Source organism: Hevea brasiliensis, chromosome 14 (assembly GCF_030052815.1).
Source record: "Hevea brasiliensis isolate MT/VB/25A 57/8 chromosome 14, ASM3005281v1, whole genome shotgun sequence".
Classification (NCBI taxonomy): domain Eukaryota; kingdom Viridiplantae; phylum Streptophyta; class Magnoliopsida; order Malpighiales; family Euphorbiaceae; genus Hevea; species Hevea brasiliensis.
In genome coordinates, this window is record NC_079506.1 from 5457280 (window position 1) to 5478347 (window position 21068).

The 21068-nt window shown below is 30.0% G+C and overlaps 3 protein-coding genes across 4 annotated transcripts; 2 read left to right on the top strand and 1 right to left on the bottom strand.

The window, feature by feature from the left end:
• Window positions 1-429: 429 nt before the first annotated feature.
• Window positions 430-8218, bottom strand: LOC110656803 (carotenoid 9,10(9',10')-cleavage dioxygenase 1). 2 transcript variants are annotated; one of them, XM_058133988.1, is made up of 14 exons: window positions 7840-8218; window positions 7565-7635; window positions 7405-7419; window positions 6761-6872; window positions 4227-4326; window positions 3771-3833; window positions 3533-3643; window positions 3266-3450; window positions 2535-2673; window positions 1773-1890; window positions 1592-1693; window positions 1159-1410; window positions 759-870; window positions 430-642 (listed from the first exon to the last, which is right to left on the bottom strand). In XM_058133988.1, exons 1-14 carry the CDS (start codon window positions 8074-8076, stop codon window positions 613-615), a joined length of 1647 nt encoding a protein of 548 aa, XP_057989971.1. In that variant the 5' UTR covers window positions 8077-8218; the 3' UTR covers window positions 430-612. The 2 variants fall into 2 exon arrangements, with proteins under 2 accessions (XP_057989971.1, XP_057989972.1); XM_058133989.1 differs by lacking the exon at window positions 7405-7419 and having other exon boundaries at window positions 7840-8131.
• A 4635-nt stretch (window positions 8219-12853) lies between these two features.
• On the top strand, window positions 12854-15934 carry LOC110656724 (polygalacturonase). Its single transcript, XM_058134990.1, has 9 exons — window positions 12854-13554; window positions 13687-13815; window positions 13985-14152; window positions 14256-14276; window positions 14361-14568; window positions 14705-14786; window positions 14957-15065; window positions 15492-15608; window positions 15694-15934. Exons 1-9 carry the CDS (start codon window positions 13291-13293, stop codon window positions 15910-15912), a joined length of 1317 nt encoding a protein of 438 aa, XP_057990973.1. The 5' UTR covers window positions 12854-13290; the 3' UTR covers window positions 15913-15934.
• Window positions 15935-18349: 2415 nt separating this feature from the next.
• On the top strand, window positions 18350-19314 carry LOC131173357 (tetraspanin-8-like). The gene is made up of 2 exons (XM_058135652.1): window positions 18350-18888; window positions 19001-19314. The coding sequence occupies exons 1-2, from the start codon at window positions 18370-18372 to the stop codon at window positions 19286-19288; spliced, it is 807 nt and encodes a 268-aa protein (XP_057991635.1). The 5' UTR covers window positions 18350-18369; the 3' UTR covers window positions 19289-19314.
• Window positions 19315-21068: the final 1754 nt, after the last annotated feature.

The following is a 21068-nucleotide window of genomic DNA, read 5'->3' on the forward strand; positions in this document are numbered from 1 at the left end:
TGCGGACTAGATGGAAATCTTGAAGGGAAGATAGACTTGTGTTGACAAACAGTTTTTAGTCTAATCTACTGGAACTCAATCAGATAGTGCAGATGTTCTCATGTTGTATTCATATATGCAGTTTTCAGTTGCATCTTCTTATACCAGGAAGGTTTTATATAGTAAATTTGCATGTCAATAGCTGAGTCGTGCATCTCCTGTCAAATGAAGTTTGTTTCTTTCTTGGTTTATTGTTGAAGCAATAGGGGTTGGCTCCGTCTTGATAAGGCTACTGAGAGTCGAATTTAATGGGGCAAGGAAATTGCTGGGTCATGGTTCATGAACATGAAATTTATGGCTTGCATAAAAATCATTTCCAACGATGTGATAATATGGGGAGTGAATAATTGATTCCTTCTTTATCCATTTAGCTAGGGCATTGAACAGTGATTAGAGTACTTAAGTAGCATCTCTTAATTGATAGAGAAATTACAATTAACGTTTTTATATGTCAGACGATGAGGTAACAAATTTATACTCTATAATGGACCTCACTTTGCCTCCTGGATATCTATTTGACACAAGATCTGCTATTTTTGACTCAGAAGTCCCATGTTCTCTGCTTTTGAACAATTACAGTGTTGCCTGTTCTTGAAGTTGTTCCTGCTCAGCATTGCAGGAATTTTAGCTAAGCAGCACCACTAAATAAACTAATGTAGACAGACAGAATAGTTGCTAATGAAAAGAAAAAATAAACCAGTAGCGGAAGTTAGATTCACCTCTGTCACAAAGAAGGCATGGAATCCATATGGAACCCTATGGGGTAATTCAACAACTGCAACAGGATCACTTGACATTGTTTTTGCATCAATCACATTCACTGATGATTTTCTGCACATTAAAAAAAATTCAGAGAATAACCTTCTAGACAACTTGATAGAAGCAAAGACAAGTCTATAAACCACCTGATCCTCCCATTAGTCCTTGGGGTAAGGAAGGGGGTTGCACCGAAAAAAAAATGCAGGGTTAAGAGCCTGGTGCTCCATCAGTGGATATAAATCAAATTTGTGCATACTTAAGTTCACTTATTAAATGAATCCTTGGATACCAAAACAAAAAAAAAAAAAATCTTATAGGCTAATGATTTTCTCCGTGTTTGCAGATGGTGGAAGAGATTACCCAGTGTTTTCATCATGCGCAAAGAATATCAAGTAGCCATCATCTTCCTCAGAACTGGAGCCAGGCTCACGGGGAACAAATATAGCTTCTGAACCAAATCTACCAGGTCCCAGATCAAAGATACCTTCAATATTTCCTCCAACTTCAAGCTTTGTTTTCCCTTGCTGGGGTTCAGCATGCAGGTCAAATTTGATAATCCCAGTTACCTTGGCAATGCTATCCAGAATGGTTCCGTAGACATATCTTTGCTTCCTAAATTCAGAGGATAATCATTAAATAAAAATGCTTGGAAACAGACAATTTAATCAATGGCACAAACGAAGAAGGAAGTAATATGAACTCAAACTAAGAACATCAGTCATTTTCACATTCAATATCTTTTTCTTCTTGGACCAAGTGTACATAATCTCTCTATGCCAAGAGTATATAATACCTGCCAGTGTAGCTCTCATTCACCCTAGGAAAATCAACAGCAGATGCTGATAGTCTCTTTTGAGAAGCCATCCCAGTTTTCATGTTGAACCTCATCTCATACCTGCTTAGAATAACAACAATCAGAAAACAAATATGAAAAGCTATTATAAAATTCATGGAATGTGTAATAATTCTCTTACAGTTCATTTGCAAAATTCTCAAGTTTTTCTTTGACAGTCCCACTGACCAGGTCTAGATCTGGATTCTCAAGACGGCAAGTGATCAAAACAACTTCATCCCCCTCCTCCCAAGCATTGGCTAGTACAGAGTAGGTAATAAGTCAGAATGGACAGTTGTAGATTGGCTTTGCCATAAGCCAACAGGAGTTGTTACATATTTATATTCCATTATAAAGCATCTATGAAAGTATAAAAGCTATAGGCAAGTTCCAGATGGCAATGGATTGTGTACTATAGCAAAAGAAATGCCAACTTCGTGGACTCCAAACAACTCCAAAGACAAGCCAGCAAACTCTCACGCCCATCCAAACCAAATAATTTTTCTACCTTCGTGATGAATCCAAAATGAAGACAAAGTCTAAATCTAATAATCTATAATAACTTGTTTGCATATTTTAACTTACTATTTTGTATTCACTAATTTTTATACAATAGCCACACGGTGATTGAAATAATATATGAAGAGCCAAACACAAGCTGGCTATAAAGAAATTTGCCTAGGTATGTGTATCTAAGATTATGAGGCTTGATATAAGCTGTTAACACTAAATATCAATTTTCTTGCTAATGCCAAAAACCAGGATCTAGCATGAAAACCTTAAATTACTTTGTGAGCTGTCTAAGCATGCCTATATCAAAATTTATAGATACAGGTAATCTGAGATCAACTTAAAGGAATGTTGTTGGCATGTTAAATGGATGTTGAAAAGTAAGTGGCCTCACCATTGTGGAATATGAAGCAATTTGGAAGCTCAAACCATCTGATTAGATGGTCATCCTTTGCATAACGAGGAAGAACACCAAAACGAGCTTTTTTGGTGGCATCAAATGTGAATATCAGCTTCTTGTCTTTCACCATTTCCTGAAAAATCATTGTGAAAACATTAAGATAATCATCTATAAACAATGTCCACTTAGGTCACTGAATCAAAAATATTTTCCAGAAGAGTCCAGCCTTGATTGAAGCTCCACTTCTTACACTATGGTTTTGATTCAATTCATATAAGGCTCTACTTGGTTGTCAAGAAGCTTTGTAAGAGAATTTTCATGGGAAAATAACAAAAAGTGAAAGGAATTGATTTTCTTGCAGATGCATGGTTTGGAAGCAAAATGTGTGCGTAAATAAACATAGTTTTCTCACTCTACATTTTTGTATTGAAAATGTGAAACAGATTTAAGATTTTTTTTTTCTTGGGCAGAAACTAGTTAGTGGTGGGATCAGTTCCTTTCATGACAACAAACTAATAGAGAGAAAGAAAACAATTTATAATTTTTCGCTTCAATCAAACAAGGCTTGATTGATCATAACCACTAATAAACAACTGTTTTATTATAATTAAATAGTTCTTTCCTTTCAGTATGGATTTTCATTATGTGCACACAATTCTGGAATCATAATGTGCTTTTAGTGTTCCATACCATATCCAGAAACTACAAGAACTCAAGAAACATACCTTTGGCCTGAAGTACAAAGGAAGATCCATAAAAATTGCATAATTCTCAGTAATTGCAAAGTCATGCATCATGATGGGGTCTGATATGGTTATTGGCACTGGATCATGCATGACACCATCCTTTGAAATAACTCTGTAAGTTATGTATGGGGGTTCATGTGCATAGCCAAATGTAAACATCTCTCCTGCATCCAAAGAAATCATATATTAAAGGAATTTACTTTATAAAACTTGCTGACTAAGTTTCCTTGATGAGGGGAATATTACCAGTGAATGGATCGACCTTTGGATGAGCAGTGAAGGAATGCTTAAGTCTCTTGTCATAATCCAACAAGCCAACAGTTTGTAGATCTCCATCTTCCAAAACTTTAACCACATCTACAGGATGCAATGGAAATATATTTCATTCCCTCTAAAAGAAAGCAAGAAGCACCAAATAATCTGGTTTTCAAGAAATTCTTTGATCTTTGTTGAAAGTGAAAACACAGAGAGAAGCTAAGCTTACAGGGTTTATCTGCCTCTGAAAGCGCTAAGAGTTTTCTGTGGTGGTAAATGAGAGCTGTATTAGCTGGAAGAGGGTTACAGACAAATCAGTTTCTTCCAGGATCAATATCAGTAACACCAAAGACAGACACATAGGTAGAATCTCTAGTTCAAATTAGTTCACCAGAAGAAAGAACATGACATACAAAATGTTCCAAAGTTTCAAGAGATTTCCAAGGAAACTTCCTCTAAATTGAAGGAAAACCTGGCTAAAAAGTTTAACTGCCTCTGAGGCACATGCCTACAGCCCTTCACAAAAAGTATCTTCTTACATACTTAGCAAAGTGGATGAGGAAAGGAAATCCATTACTCATCCAGTGAAATAATATGTTTATAACTGCAATGGAAAGAAATTGCCAAAAGCGCATAATCCCACAAGGCTCTGACATTTAAGCAGTAGCATCATCAAGAAACTCACCTGTCCCGTTTCCATATGACATGTCCAATACTTTCAATTTTGCTCTCAGCATCTGCATGTTAACCATGAGTAGTCCAAACAGCCCCTTAAGATCTCCTATCTGCAAATGGAGATTGAAAAATGGAAAGAAAGTTAACACCAAAAAACATCTGAAGCATGAATTTTAGCCGTTCTTTGACTGGCAAGAAAAAGCATAAGATGTATGATAAAGGATATTGAAATTTGAAACCATTAACAATGCTCTTCAGAGAGAAGAAGTCCTGAAGTTGCAGTGAAATTAGGATATATAGAAATTAGGATATATGCTGTATGACTATAATTTCAAATGTACGGGCAATAACATATAATTCATTGTAGTCTGTGAAAGTACAAACACAAAGCCTTCCAAAAGAAAAAAAAAATCTATATAATCCTACATGAAGGTGAGTCCAAACTATATTGTTTCAACCAAAAGAAGCTTTATATTAAGCAAATATAAGTTATCAGTCCCTTATAACAGTAGAACTCCAAGTTCAAGTACTTTATTATTTGTTTCTTTTGAAGAATAAAGCAATAACATAAAAATGTAGAAGCTTTACACATAACAGTGATTTTATAAGTTCAGAAAATAATTGTGTGGTTCAATGCTAAGAATCTTAACAGTTATACCAATGTTTAACATCATTTTAGTATAACGAGGTTTAATTCATTATCATTTTGGCATCATTTTTTTTTCTAATATAAGTAAAAGCATATATACTATAGAACAATAGAAAAGAATGTGAATTATACTAGAAGGATTAGATCTTTAGAAGTAAAGGAAGCACTTAAGAGAATGAAAGTGGGTAAAACCTGTGGACCCGATGGAATACCAATTGAAGTGTGAAAGTGTTTTAGAGATATGAGAGTGACATGGTTAACTAAATTATTTAATAAGATTCTAAATTAAAAAAAAAATGCCTGATAAATGGAGGAGGAGTATTTTAGTACCTATTTTTAAAAATAAGGGAGACATAAGAGTTGCTCAAACTATAGGGGAATTAAACTCATGAGCCATACTGTGAAATTGTGGGAGAGAGTTGTGGAGCATCGACTACGTCATGATACTTTTATCTCTCTCAATTAATTTGACTTCATGCCCATTTGTTCAACTATGGAAGCGATCTTTCTCATTAGAAGCTTGATGAAGAAATATAGAGATGTGAAGAATGATCTACTCAACTCAACTAAACCTTTATCCTAAAAATTTGGGGTCAGCTATATGGATTCGCTTTCTCCACTCTACACGATTTTGGGTTAAATCTTCAGAAATGTGTAATGTTTCTATGTCATATTGTACTACTTTCCTCTAAGTCAATTTAGGTCTACCCCTTTTTTTCTTTCTATCCTCTAACTTAATGTGCTCTACTTGTTTAACTAGAGCCTCCGTATATCTACGTTTCACATGACTAAACCACCTCAATCTCCCTTCTCTCAACTTATCCTCAATTGGAGACGTGCCACGGGAGTTTTATGTAATCATAAGATTCCCAATAAGTTGAAAGAAAAATTTTACCGTACAGCCATACGATTGGCTACGTTATATGGTAATGAGTGTTGGGCACTGAAGGAGTCGTATACGTCTAAGATAAGAGTTGCAAAGACGAGAATGTTAAGGTGGATTAGTGGTCATACTGGACTAGATAAAGTCGGTAATGAGAGTATTTGAGAAAAGGTAAGAGTGGTGCCAATTGAGGATAAGTTGAGAGAATGGAGATTGAGGTGGTTTGATCATGTGAAGCGTAGACATACGGAGGCTCCAGTTAGACAAGTAGAGTATATTAGGTTAGAGGATAGAAAGAAAAAAAAGGAGTAGACCTAAATTGACTTGGAGGAGAGCAGTACAACATGACCTAGAAGCAATACACATTTTTGAGGATTTAACCCAAAATCGTTTAGAGTGGAGAAAACGAATCCATATAGCCTACTCCAAATTTTTGGGATAAAGGCTTAGTTGAGTTGAGTTGAGTTACAAGTAAAAGCATACACATAGGGAACCCATGCTCTCCATAAAGTGATAAGTACACTTTAGCTTTTTCAAAAAAAAAAAGAAGCATATAGTTCCTTTGACTTTTTGGGGAAAAAAAATTTAAAAGCAGTTTATTCCTCTTATTGTATTTTAATCTTTCATCTTAAGGAAGACAATTTTACTCTTATCACCTTTTAATTTTTTTAAGAATTAAGAATTTTTTTTTCTTTTGAAAACAGAAGGGCTAAAATCTGGGTAAAGTGAAAAAACTTAAGTACTTAAAGTATACAGTAATTTATTGAAAGGATTAAAGTGTAAATTTAGTCAAATGTCAGGGGATTTTATAAATTTTAAATCCTATATAGATATAACACAACATAAGGATGATATTAGTCAAAATGCTACTAAAATGATAGTAGATGAAATTTCATCATACCAAAAAAAAAAAAAAAGTTCATTGAGTGCAAAAGTGATAAACCATAAGGTGATTTTCCCTATTCATATTTCAAATAAAATGAATTACTTATAAGGTAGTTCAGTATTATACCTTCATAAATTTGGAACCTCCAAAAAACTCTTCTTGTTGAATGCGTGATGTCCTCACATAGCGACGGACATAAGTTGCCTTTCCATCTTTGATCCGCATACCATGAATCATGCTGCAAATTTGATTACAACAAGAACTAATTTTCTTTTAAAAGAAAGACATAATTAACATGTCAACAAGTATGGTCCTGATAAATAAAGCAACCACCCAAGTTTCAAAAATTTATGATACCACTCATATTACTAGAGAAAACAGAGCTTTATGAAGAGTAACAGATCAAGAATCAAATAATTTGCTGAAACACTTCATTATAGTTTATACCCATGGTATACGTGGCCTACAGATTTACTGTGCAACAGTGACGGGTGTACTACCACAAATGGGGGATGCATTTCTGCAAATGGAAAGTCAACTGCTGTGCAGTGTAGGAGAATCAAGTAGTTGACTAACTGTGCATTTGGCTAAGGAATATAAGACGTCCATTCCACAAAAAATAGTATATAATAGACATTGGGACAATTATGCGGGAGAATAAAAGAAAAACAGAAGTAGAATATTCATATTCTCCCTCTAAATTTTTCCAAAAGATCAATGCAGCAAATTCTATTAATCTAGTACTACGAATGTAGCAGAATTTCACATACCCATCTCCATCAAACCTGCACAAACAGCAACAAGAGAAAACAATAATTAGCACAAATTACATCTACCTGAACTTCCCTCTTCATTTCCATTAACAAGAAAAAGTAACTTCTCAACCCCTAATCAAAAGAAAAGAAAAGGAAAAAGCTGAATAGGACATACCAGTGGTATCCAGCCACAGGTGTAAACTTTGGATTAGGACCTACCCTCACAAACTCCCCATTCAAGCAATGCTTCAAGAATTTTAGAAAAAAACAAAAAAAGAGTGTAAGAACATAAAATTTCACAGCAATACAAATTGGGAATTTGAAAAAAAAAAATAATAATAAACCCTGCAAGCTCAAACTTCTGCACTTCTTAGCAACTTAATTATATATATTAGAGAAAGTAATTAAACGGTTAATTATATATATATATATATATATATATATACTCACAGGAAGGTAACCTTTGACAGGAAGGTCTTTGACCGGAGAAGTTTCATCCGTAACAGGAGCAAAGTTACCAGAGAGATAATGGAGAGGTTTGGAGGCATCAAACATTAATTTCACGATCAGCTTTTCCAGCAAGTCAACAAGCTTTGAAGTGAGTCCATTTCTCGGTTTCGGATTCACCTCCACAATCGGAGCTCCGGCTCCGCCACTGTTTCCGAGCTTCTTCTCCACCTCCGCCATCTTTTTTCTTTTTTTGGCTCTAGTGAAGAGGCATCAGTGGAAAATATGCGGTGATGATGAGAGGTTATCTCTCTTCTTTGTTGGTGTTGGTAGTGGAACTGCCACGTGGTTGGATTCTATGGGATGTTAAATTACTGTGAGAATTGCAAACGAGCAGTACCAAATAGAAACTAACTTTTAAAATAATTAAATACTTTTTGAAGAATTTTTTTATTTAATTAAAAAAATTATTCTTATTATTATTCGAATATTTATCAAAATTTTAATTTTATATCTTTAGTAATCATTTATACAAAATATATTTTTTAAAATATATTAATTATAAAAATCTGAAAATAATTTTTTTAAATTATTTTTTTTAATAATATATAAAATAATATTTCTATTTAAAAAAACAGTTCCAGATCTCTGAGTGTAACATTAAACGGACACGTTATAGCTGATGGGGTGGAAGTTGAGGACCACACGCCAAAGAAGGAAGAAGAGTGTCATAGCTTCCTTCTTTATTTAGGCTTTTGTTCACCTTTATTTGGTATAATTGTTAAAGTAACTATTGAAAAAGAAATTTTTTTTTAAATATATTAATTAAAAATATTAAAAAATAATTTAAAATTAAATTTAATAATTTTTAATTATTAAAATATTACAATAATAAGATAATTTTTTTTCAAACTATTTATTGCATTTTTTTTATAAATAATTTTAGCCCATAAACCATAATGTGAAAGGGGCATAATGTTGTAAGATTTAAAGGGTTGGCAGTGTCCTTTATTTAGACTTTATGGACATGTTGATGGAGAGCAGTCACTTGTCAATTTCCTAACTTTACAAACTATGCTCCACAAGGATTTACAAACAATGCCCTCCAAGGATCATTCAACCTTTGCTCAATCTTCAATTGAAATGGTTTTCTCTAAATTCTTGCTAATTATCCCAAGGCTTGACTACATTGGTATGAAAAGGGACATCAAATATGTATAGAGCCTAATGCTCAATGCATTAAAAAAGAAAAAAAAAAACCCAAATTTGTGAAAATATAATTTTTTTATAATAAGTAGTTAGACTAAAAAATATATTTTTATCTCCTAATTTAAAAATTAAAATTTTATAAGAATTCAATTTAATTTTTTTTTTGTCAATTTTCATATTTAAATTAAAAAATTTTATTTTTTTAATTTAAAATAAATTTATTTTAAAAAATAGAAATAAAATTAATTAACTCCACAGTTGTACAAAAGCATATGCTAATAAGTACAAAGCCTTGGATCAAGGCTTGATAAAAGCCAACAAATTATGAACACTTTCAAACCATTTCTAGCTATGTACACAATCTGTTTGACAAAATTCTATCATTCATGCAAATGGATTCCACAATTACACTTCATGTAAATGGGTTGGGCCCCAAGCTCTAAATGGGTTACAAACAAACAATGTGTAATTGATTATCTTAAGACTTATTTGGCAATCTGTGGAAAACTATTATTATGAAAAATATTTTTTTAATTAATATTAATTAGAAGATATTAAAAATTAATTTAAAATAAAATTAAATGTGTTATAGTTATAAAATTTTAAAATAATAAATTATTTTTTATATGGGGGAAAAAATAGGTTAAAAAAATTATATGGGGCTTGACTAATAAGCATTGAAGTAAGATTATCTTTGTTTTGAGGTCAAACAAGTCATATTCAAGAAATATAATTGCTTGTAAGCCTAACTGAAAATTAACAAATGCTGCTTAGTCAAAAAGTAGGTATTGTGGCAGATTGGAAAGTTATGTACTGACCTTAACTAAATTCAAAGGCATATTTAACTAACATAACTGTCTCTTTAAAAATTAATTGACTTTTCAAATCAAGTAAACCATTTTTTTTCTTTTTTTGTTATTTTTCTCTTCTTCTTTTCATAGATTATGCTTGTGTGTTGTGCTAATATAAGTGGCAAAAAAATATATATATATATTTGCATTTATTATACATACAATGATTATACTAATTATTAAATTATATATGTTTCATGAAATTAATATAAAAAATAAATAAAAACCCAAATATTAAAACCATTGACTCATGAACTCTCTAGCGTCTAAGAATTTCCCAAATGAAAGGTCTCTACTAGCAATGGTCATTATCATTTGAAGAAAGAGCTAGCAGAGTGAGAATTTACCTGCAATTTCATTATCATGTGAAACATATATTGACTATGGAGTGACCTACTATTTATTATATTACAATAAATTAATATATAAAAAAATTTGATTAGGTAACTTAAAATTTGCACAAAAGTTGAATCATAACAAATTTAAAAAAAAAATCTATTTATTCTATGATAAAAAGTATGAGTTTTTAAAGTAATAATTTTATTTGAAATAATTTTTTTTTTGAAATATTTAAAATTTTTGAAAGTTTTAAAACTTTCAAAATTTTCATTTTTTCAATCTATCGAATGGTGGAATAAAAATATTTTAATATCTTCATTTTCATTATCTTACTTTGAAAAATATTTTTACACTTCATCCAAACATACCGTTAATTTAAATATATTGACTTTAAGTCAGGCCATACGAGTTATCAAATTAACTTTTAATTAATTGAAAATCTCAATTTAGTAAATTATTTCAAGTTTTATCCAAATTGAAACGGATTATGAATAGTTTTAAATTAAAATTTTTCTAGACAAATGCTTTTTGATATATCATATTCCTTCTAAAGAAGAGAATTTATCACATATCATAACAGATAATATGCTCTTATATATTATACAAAAGCTCAGAAAATAATAGGTGTTTTATTAAAATCAAATCGAATCGAATCGATAAAAATAAAATAATATTATTATATATTTTTTATAATTAAAAAATAAAAAAAAAAAAAATTGAACAATTTTAACCGCGGTAATTCATTCGCTCGATCGTTTTTTTTGGATTTGATTTGATTTTGACATTGACTTGAACCTAATAACCATTAATCAATAAAATTAAATAATTTATATATATATATATATAATAATAATACATATGATATATTAATTTCCTATAAAAATAAAGTAATTTAAAAATTAATAAAATAATTCGGTTCGGTTCAACAGATTTTTTCTTTTCAAAACTGAATCGAATCGAAATAACTGAAATTTTTAAAATTTAAAATCAAATCCAACTGAATCGAATCACTTTAAAAACTGAAGTGAAATAAATTACTGACTTAAAACTATTAAGTTCAATTTATTCTATCGAAACCGAATAGTATTCACTCATATCAAGAAAGCCTCCTTGGAGTGAGTGGTAACGAGCCATCCCCTCTTTGCTTTCTTTCCCAAACACACCACGGCAAGTCAAGCAACAACTGACCATAATGATGATACTATTACTTCTTCTTTTTCTTCTTTCAGCTCCCACACCCTAAGCACACGCAAATTCCATACTCTTACCTCACCATAATCTTACCTTCTCTCTCTCTCTCTCTCTCTCTCTCAATGACTAATTCGCCTAAAATTGTGCTAACTCCCCCAACTTACTTTACCAAACACAATCTAGCTTTTTATTATTATTTTTTATTTTAAGCCATATATTATTGGTCTCGTATCTCATTTGATATTCGATATACCGTAATTTAAAAAATATATGCCTTTATTGCTTAACATCCAACTTTATAAAGACTTAATTGAATTGAATTGAAGTTGACATATTAATTGACGTTAGAAGTAGAGTTGAAGAGCTAATTTGACTTTTATAGTGGTTCAGAAATTCAAAGCCTAAAAGCTCCTATCTTTAAATTTTCTAAAATAAATTTGGGGAAAAAAAAAGTAAACACAAATTGAAGTATGATTACCAATGTCTACATTGATCCAATTGAAAGGTGACTTTGAAAAGTATTACCCACTGTCTAAAAATCCATTTAATTGGCAGTTATAAGCTGCGTTAATCAGGGACTAATTGGTTTTGCAATTTGCAGATTTTTCCAATTCAAGAAATTTGTAAGTCGTTTGCAAATTTTTGTTTCAAATTTGTATTCATTTCATATTCTGACTTTATTAATTAAGTAATTACAGTTATAATTAGGGCTGAGCAGAATTTGGTTCAAACCGAAAAACCAAACAGAACCTAGTCAATTCGGTTCAATCGGTTCGGTTTTAAAATTAAATCGGTTCGGTTCGGTTTTACATTATAAAAATTTCGGTTATTTAGGTTCGGTTTGGTTTTGAAGAGAAAAAAATCGATTAAACCGAACCAAACCGAATAGTAATTTATATAGTCAAATCAAATTAAATCGAACCGAATTGATTTTTGAATTGATTTATTTTTATGAAAAATTTGTGAATTATATTTAATTTTATATATATTAATTGTTTAATTTCATTGATTCATGGTTATTAGATTCAAACCAAAGTTAAAATTAGATCAAATAATTTGAAAATCAAGTCTAAATTAAAAAATCAATAAAAAATCAAACCGATCGGTTTAAACCGAACCGAACCAAAATAGATTGGTTCGGTTCGATTCGGTTTTTCACCAATTTCGGTTCAGTTCGGTTCGGTTTCTAAAACTTACGGTTCGATTTTTATAATTTAATTCGGTTTGATTCGGTTCGGTTCGGTTTGAACCGAATGCTCACCCCTAATTATAATGTGCAAATGATTGATTAGGTGATATACAAAAAATATATAATGTGACTCACTTATTAAATATATAAATCTTATGTATTTATATCGTAAATCTATCGATATAGGCAAGAATTTCCCTATCACACCTATACATGATAAACAAGCAACCATGAATACTGAACAAAAAATTTTTTTCCCCTCTTCTTGGTCTAAAGAATAACTAACTTAACTGCCATTTTCATTTTCTTGAATGGACAAGAAATTGCGAAAGCAAAAGTCTGTTAACAGCCCAATAATCCTTTCTTCTCAATCTCTTGCATCTCTCAGTCTCCATGCCTCTATCACTCAAACTAGGATTGATCTTCAAAGTCCATTCTTCTCTCCTTTCTCTCTCTTGAAATTTTTTTTTTGTTTAACTCTAATTGACGCTCAAATTTAATATTTCGTAGCATTGAAAACGACTCTACTTGGAAAAGCGAACTCTTTATGCATATATATATATATTTGTGTGTGTATGTCAATAACCCATATAACTCCTATTATACTAGCAACTTTACCTTATCATCCCTTTTGTTTGCTTCATCTCCTTGATTGAAGGTATAGTGGAAGACAAAATGATCCCACAAAACCCAGCAAAGCATGTGCTCATTCTTTTCCTTGTGTTAACATTCTTTACTTCTTGTTTTGGCACTTACCAAGAAAACCCATATGCTGATGTTCCTGAACTTGACAAGAAAATTAGCTCCAAGCCAGTGTATTCTGGCTTTTCCAAGCTTGTTAGGCACAGAAGCACTTCTACTACTACAAGTTCATCAAATAAAGTAGTGATCAATGTGGATGATTTTGCAGCAAAGGCTGATGGAACAGATGATAGTGAGGTATGAATTACTATGATCATTTAGTGGTTAATCCCATTTCTTTAATTTCCTCTGATCATATTGAATTTGGACATTTTAATTAGCTCTTCTTGTGGGGGTAATATTGGATGTTTTCTGTTGGGATTTTGTTAGGCATTCAACAAAGCATGGGACAAGGCTTGTTCTTCCAAACAAACTGCTACTATTGTTGTTCCAAACAGGATTTATCACCTTAAACCTATCACATTTTTAGGTCCTTGTCAATCTGATCTTATATTCCAGGTTAGTTAACACATATATCTCCCATGCATGTATGTGTGTGTGTACACACACACACACACACACACACACATATATATATATATATGCACAATCACAACAATATAATACAAAAATAATGCTTAATTTTGCTTATATATATATGCATAAATTTTTTTTCTTGACATTCCAGATTTATGGAACAATAAAAGCTTCTAATAAAATGAGTGAGTATGAAGATGATAGAAGACATTGGATTGTATTTGATAATGTAAACAATCTCAAAGTTCAAGGTGGTGGCATTATCAATGGCAATGGTAGGATATGGTGGGAAAACTCCTGCAAAATCAACAAAGACATGGTAAGCAATTGATTGAATTAATCTTTAATTTCCTCAATTTTCACAATGATCAAAATTTGCAAATAATCATGGCTTTTTTTTTTCCTTTTCCATTTCTTTCCAGCCCTGTAAAGTTGCACCCACTGTAAGTTCATGATTCTGCTCTTTTCTTTTTCAAGAAATGGCTTTTTTTTTTCTTTAGTTTCATAAAAAATTATTATTTTATCAGGCTGTCACTTTCAATGAGTCCAGGAATTTGATAGTATCCAATCTGTGGTTCAAAAATGCACAAAAGATGCATCTCAGATTTGAGAAATGTATTAATGTCAAGGCTATGAATCTCCTTGTGACTGCACCAGGGAACAGCCCTAACACTGATGGAATTCATGTCACTGGCACCCATAGCATCAGAATAACAAACTCTGTCATAAGAACAGGTACATAAACTTATAAAAATTCCAAATAAATTCTTCAAAATTTCTTCTCAAAATATCAAAATTTTCCCGAGGCAACTCAATCGAAATACCTGCAAGTATCATATAATTAACATTTGTTTAAATGTGTTTGTTGAAGGTGATGATTGTATATCAATAGTCAATGGGTCCAGATATGTTGAAGCCACAGATATTATATGTGGACCAGGACATGGAATAAGGTCTCTCTCTCCCTCTCTCTCTCTCTCTCTCTGTCTCTGCAATGTTCAACTCTAGCTAGCCAACTTCATACCTAATCAATTTCTCCTCTGCACATGGTTATATGTAATTTTTCCTTATCTGATTTGACCCTAAATTTCTTTCTTTACTTTTTCTATGTTGTTGTTTTCAGTATTGGTAGCTTAGGAGCTGATAATTCAGAAGCTGAAGTTTCTAATGTGTTAGTCAATAGAGCAACATTTTCAGGAACCACTAATGGGGTCAGAATTAAGACTTGGCAGGTGAGACCCCTTTTTCTAAATACCCTTCTTTCAAAGTCCATGAATTAAATTAAGAAAATTAAGGTTCCCTAAATTATAGCCGCAAGTAGTGTTGTGATAAAAAAAAAAAATATCTAAATTTTTGCCTACACTTGGTCTCTATGAATATAAGATACAAACATGTAAGACTCATATATTTAATAGATGAACCTTGCCATACAATGTCTTGAGTTTATAGTGAAGTAGATCTAGGCAAGAAAATCATAAAAACATATAGGAACTCAAAGAATTTGGCAGTTGTTTTCTGGGTTTGTACTAGTTTTCTATTAGGATTTAAATTCGAGTTTGCAGATCCTTAAAAACAATTTTAATATTACTAAATTAAATCTCACTGGTTAAATTGATAGTCTTGTAAACAATGAAATATTTGATTTTCTTGATTTGCAGGGAGGGTCTGGATATGCAAAAGACATAGTATTTCAAAATCTTATAATGAAAAATGTGACCAATCCTATAATTATTGATCAAAACTATTGTGATCAAGATGATCCATGCAAAGAGCAGGTACTTAACAACTATTTTTTTTTCATTTTTCAAAAAAAAAAAAAACCCATAACAGCATTTTTTTCCTTGTTCTAATTAATGGCAGAAATCAGCTGTGCAAGTAAGCAATATAATGTACAGGAACATACAAGGAACAAGTGCTTCAGAAGTAGCCATGAAATTTGATTGCAGCAAGACCTTCCCTTGCCAAGGAATTCTGTTGCAGGATATCATTCTTGGACTTGAAGAAGATGAACTTGCTAAAGCTTCTTGTGTTAATGTTAAATTGACAGACATGGGGAAAGTTTCTCCTCAGTGCTATTGAATATATGCCAAATTATTAACAATTTTCTGCTTTGTTTTTAGTCTTAATTTTACAGTTTTATGCCATAGAGAAATAACACAGAATAAAACTGACTTGATCCAATTTAAATCAATATTTTCAAAAAAAAAAATTAACTATTAAATTAGCTCAAATTAAATTAAACTGAAATTAAAATTAAACCAAAAATGAAATTAATGTAAACATTGCAGTCTAATTTAGAATCCCAATTTCTATGAATTAACAGTGTTGATTTCAATTCTGAATCAGAAATCCCTGGAGTAATCAATGTGACAAGACTCAAGAACCGTGCCTTGCACTTTGGGCCTACTGGGCTTAATCAACCCTTTTTCCCATTGGGCCTGAGAAAATAAACCAATAAACCTATAAATTTAGTATTTATATCTACCTTTTAAAATTTAATCGGTTTTTTGATTTTAATTTTTTGGAATAATGATTTATATAGTCAATTTTTATATATTAATTGTTTAATTTCATTGATTAAATCGAACCGAACGAAATAAATTTCTAAAATTGGTTTATAATTTAATTCGGTTCAGTTCGGTTCGGTTTGAACCGATTGCTCACCCCTATTTATATCACCAATTTCTTTTTATATAATTTTTCTGGGGATAATGGGAAAAAAAAACCCAAATTTTATTATTTTTATAATTATATCCTGAATTTTTTTTTCTTTTAACAATAGTACCCTGAACTATTTACACTTTCTTAATTTGAGATTAAACATTGTGGCACATGTCACACAGAAATCTTTTAGTTTGCAATTTTTTATTTCAAATTTGTATACATGACTTTATTAATTAAGTAATTATCACCATCTAACCTAACTAGAAAGATGAATTTATATGAAAAATCAACCCTTGATGCCATCTAATTTCAATTATAGATAAATTAAAATTCTTTTATTTAATTTCATAACATTGAATTTCCTTTTTTGTTAATATTTCAGTACATGATCATATAATTATCCAAATGTAAATACATATTTAGTTTATGCTGGATTCATGGATATTCTGTACTCTAAACCAAATTAATTTGATCACACCTGGGCTCTTTCATGATTTATACACATTAATTTCAGATATAAAATGCTTATCTTTTCTATAATATAATCTATGAAAGGAAAACATTGGATTTTCAAAAAATCATTTATTACTTTTAGTATTTAAAAAAATATCAAAATGTAAAATAAATAACTCGCAACCAATAACATATATTAGCGATAATAATCTATCGCTAATCTATTTTAGTTCGTCACTAATATATTTTAGTGACAAAAAGTTATATCGTTAATAACTTTATTAATGAGAGGCTTTTCATATGTTATCATCGCTAATTACTTTTAGCGATGGATATTTATTGGTAAATTCTTAATAATTTTAGGTTTAAATATATACTATATTGTTATTAATAATTTTTAGTGATGAAATATCAGTCACTAAATTTCTAATAATTTTAATTTTTAATAGTACAATTATAATAATTAATATAAATTAAAATTTTAATATTATTTTAATAATAATTCTACTTATACTGAAAAAATATATTATAATTTTTAATATAGTAATTCTATAATATTAACCCTATAAGTATTATTAATTCATTAAAAATTATTTAATTTATTTTAATAAAATTTATAAAAAATTAAACACTAAATATTACTCACTCATTTATTTTTTTTAATTTTTTTAAATATTTGCAAACATATAATATTAAATTTTATTTTAATTTTGAAAAAAAAATATTATAATTATATATGTGTTAAAAAATTAATTATTTAATTAGCATAAATTACAAAATTACTATTTAAAAATTAAATATTTAATTAAATAAAAATTTACATTTATATCAATATATATGAAATTCTTATCCTATTCAATGACAATTATTTTACTTGTTACAGATTTCTAAACTTTTAAAAATTTATAGATATTAGTAATGGATAAACTTTAACTAAATATTAAAATTAATAATTTGAATTTTTAATCCAATTCAAGTAGAAGAATATTTTATTAGTCACAAATTTATATATATATTTTTTTGGAAAAAAATATTGATATTAATAAAATATAACTTTAACCAAACTTTTTAGAATTTATTTTATGTATAAACAATTTTTCATTTATTTTTTTTATTAAAATTAAAAATAAAATATTTTTTATTCTTAAATTATTTTTCAATATAATAAATTAAAAAAATAATTTTTAGTGAAAACTTTAATAAAATTATTATAACTTGTTTTAGTTTAGAAAATCATGTTGAATTTAACTTCTTTCTCATTTTCTTAAGGAACATGGACTTCGTAATATGAATCCAACTCAAACTGTGAAACTCCTGCAATATATAGACATAAAAGTGCACAAGGATTTACCTTTCAGCAGAAATAAGAAGACAGATTCCTCATCACTTTGACCAAAAACTACACAAACGAAGAGAAGAATGTCAAACAAAAGCAAGAAAATCGCCATCAGTTTCATAAACACCTTGTCTTTGCTCTTTGGATTCGCAGCTTTCTTCTCATGGGTATACTTCGGCCTGCGCATGGGTTCATGGCACCGGCCACTCCATCCAAACCCTATCATAGACCTTGGTCTCTTCTTGCTTGGGATTTCACTGGTTAAACACATTCTTTGCTGGTGTTTCCCTGGCATCAAGAAACTGGTCACCTACCTAGCCTCATTCCCTATGCTTGCAATCATCATTACAACTTTTGTGGTAATGATTTTTGCATTGGTTGTGACCCACAAGGGAAACGGTAGAGAAATTCCAAGGGTCTCCTACTCCAAGCCTGACTTAGAAGACTACTCCAAGTCGTTGCGGAGGTACGTCGAAGGTATAACTCGCTGGCCACCCATTATACGTGCCTTGAGAGACTCTCCAATTTGCACCAACTATACTGAAGACTACGATCATCTTAATCATTCAGTACGAAAGAATGTTAATTTGACTCCACTACAGGTAGTCCTTTAATTCCTTTTTTTTTGGTCGAGTCTTTCTCTGCAACTTCAAGTTAACAATACATATAATCTAACATTTAACAATACATATAATATTGTTTTTTCTTCTTCAGACGGGTTGCTGTGCGCGAGTACATCCCAGCTGCTATCATAAACCAGATAGCCGCCGGAAACATTGCTTGCCAGATCATTATCACGAATCTATATGTGTCTTCTGCGATTCATGCAGGGCTGCAATTCTTGAAAACATGAAGATGGAGTGGAGGCATATGGTTTTTGCCAATAGTTTTATCTTCGTTTCCCTTATTATTGTCTATTCCTTCTGTTACTGCACCAGAAAGGAAAATACATCACATCTCCTACCCAAGTATTTTAAGATAGAGACACCTTACTATAACTAAGTCGATGTGCACCAAAACAATTTATATTTAGCGGTTCATATAATTTTTTGTTGATATATATTACCAAAAGAGTGTTTGAGTAACTTATAAACTCTAAAAATAAATTGATCTATTTGTTTATAATAATTTTTAGTCTTATAAATTTAATTTAATCTAACTTTTCATTTTAGTGTTTATAAGCTAGTTTAGTCAATTATTTTATTATATTATCTTCGTTTAATTTTTAAAATTTTATCATAAATCTCATTTAATAACATTTTTAGTCATTTTAATAATAATTATTCTAAGTTATTTTTTACCAAACACAGTAATAAGTAATTTAACTAAATAAGTAATTGATTAAAATTTTCAAATACTTATAAGTTCAAATTAATTTATAAACATTAGATACTTATAAGTTGATTTTCATAAGCAATATAACAGATTTCACATAAACACCTCCCTCAAGGAAGCTAATCATATATACTTAAATAGCTACTTAAATGCATAGAGATGAGTAGCTATTTATATAGAGATTATTTTAACAATCTACGGGAGATGATGAAACAGTGTTCTCTACCAAGTCGAGCAAATGCGAGACAATTCTGCATCTAATATTACTTTATAGCATTGATACACTATAAAATAATCACATATAATATATATTATACCTTGTAAGGAATATTTTATAGAATATGTTAAGGAATATATTTTTATCACTTTCCCCTGTAAATAGGCCAGATATAGATGAAAAAGAGTTCATTTCTTTTAGACCTTTTCTTTTTTCTCTTTCTACTATATCTCTATTATACTACTACCTCCTTCTAACTTGAGGGCCAGAGGATCCTCACCAGGGATCTCCCTGGTGGATCTCTGATATTTTTTCTTTGCTTGCAAGTTTCTTATAGCTAAAACGAGGAGAGTGAGACCATGTTAGTGAAGCAACAGTTTCAGCCTTGATCAAGTATTCCTCTGAATTCATTCTTCGACTTATTGAAACATTAACACAACAAATGTATCATTTTCCATGTTTAGACAAGGAGAATTTAGAAGCCCCTCGTTTTATACGGTGAAACCGTAATTTCATATAAACTGTTTATATAGAATGACAAACTAATTAGATATAGACAAATATTTAAAATGGTTGAGTAATTATTTTTTTAAGACCCATTATCATATAATTATTATTTGATGGAACCCATTTATATATACTTGTCTATAATTCATTAGCTAGCCATTTCATATGGAGCATTTTACAAGGAATTTTCGTTTTATTTTATAACTAGTTAAATACTTGTGTTATGCACAAGTTTGATAAAAATTATTTTTGATATTTATTTTAAATTTTAATATTTCACTTCTTATAAAAATCATTTCTAATATTTTTTTTATATAATTTGATTATTAAAATTTATAATATTATTTTTTCACTTTTTATAACCCATTTTTTACTAAAAAATAAATTAATTAACATATATAATTAAAGTATATCATTACTCAAAAAAATAGTCAAATAAAAAATATTAAAAATAATGAAAGTAGCCAAGATAATTAATAACAGCTCAAAATAAATTTAATTCAATCATTAAACAATTTTAATTCAAAAAAATTACACCACTAAGTTTGGCATTTCCATTCAATAGCCATTAATGGCCATATATTACAAATCAATAATTTATATTTTATTTTCTTAATCATAAATATAACAAGTTGATTAAAGAAAAGTAAAAATATTAATAAATAATATTTAAACAAAAAAAAAACAAAATTCATAATTAGCAAGTCAAACTCTTCTTAAGAG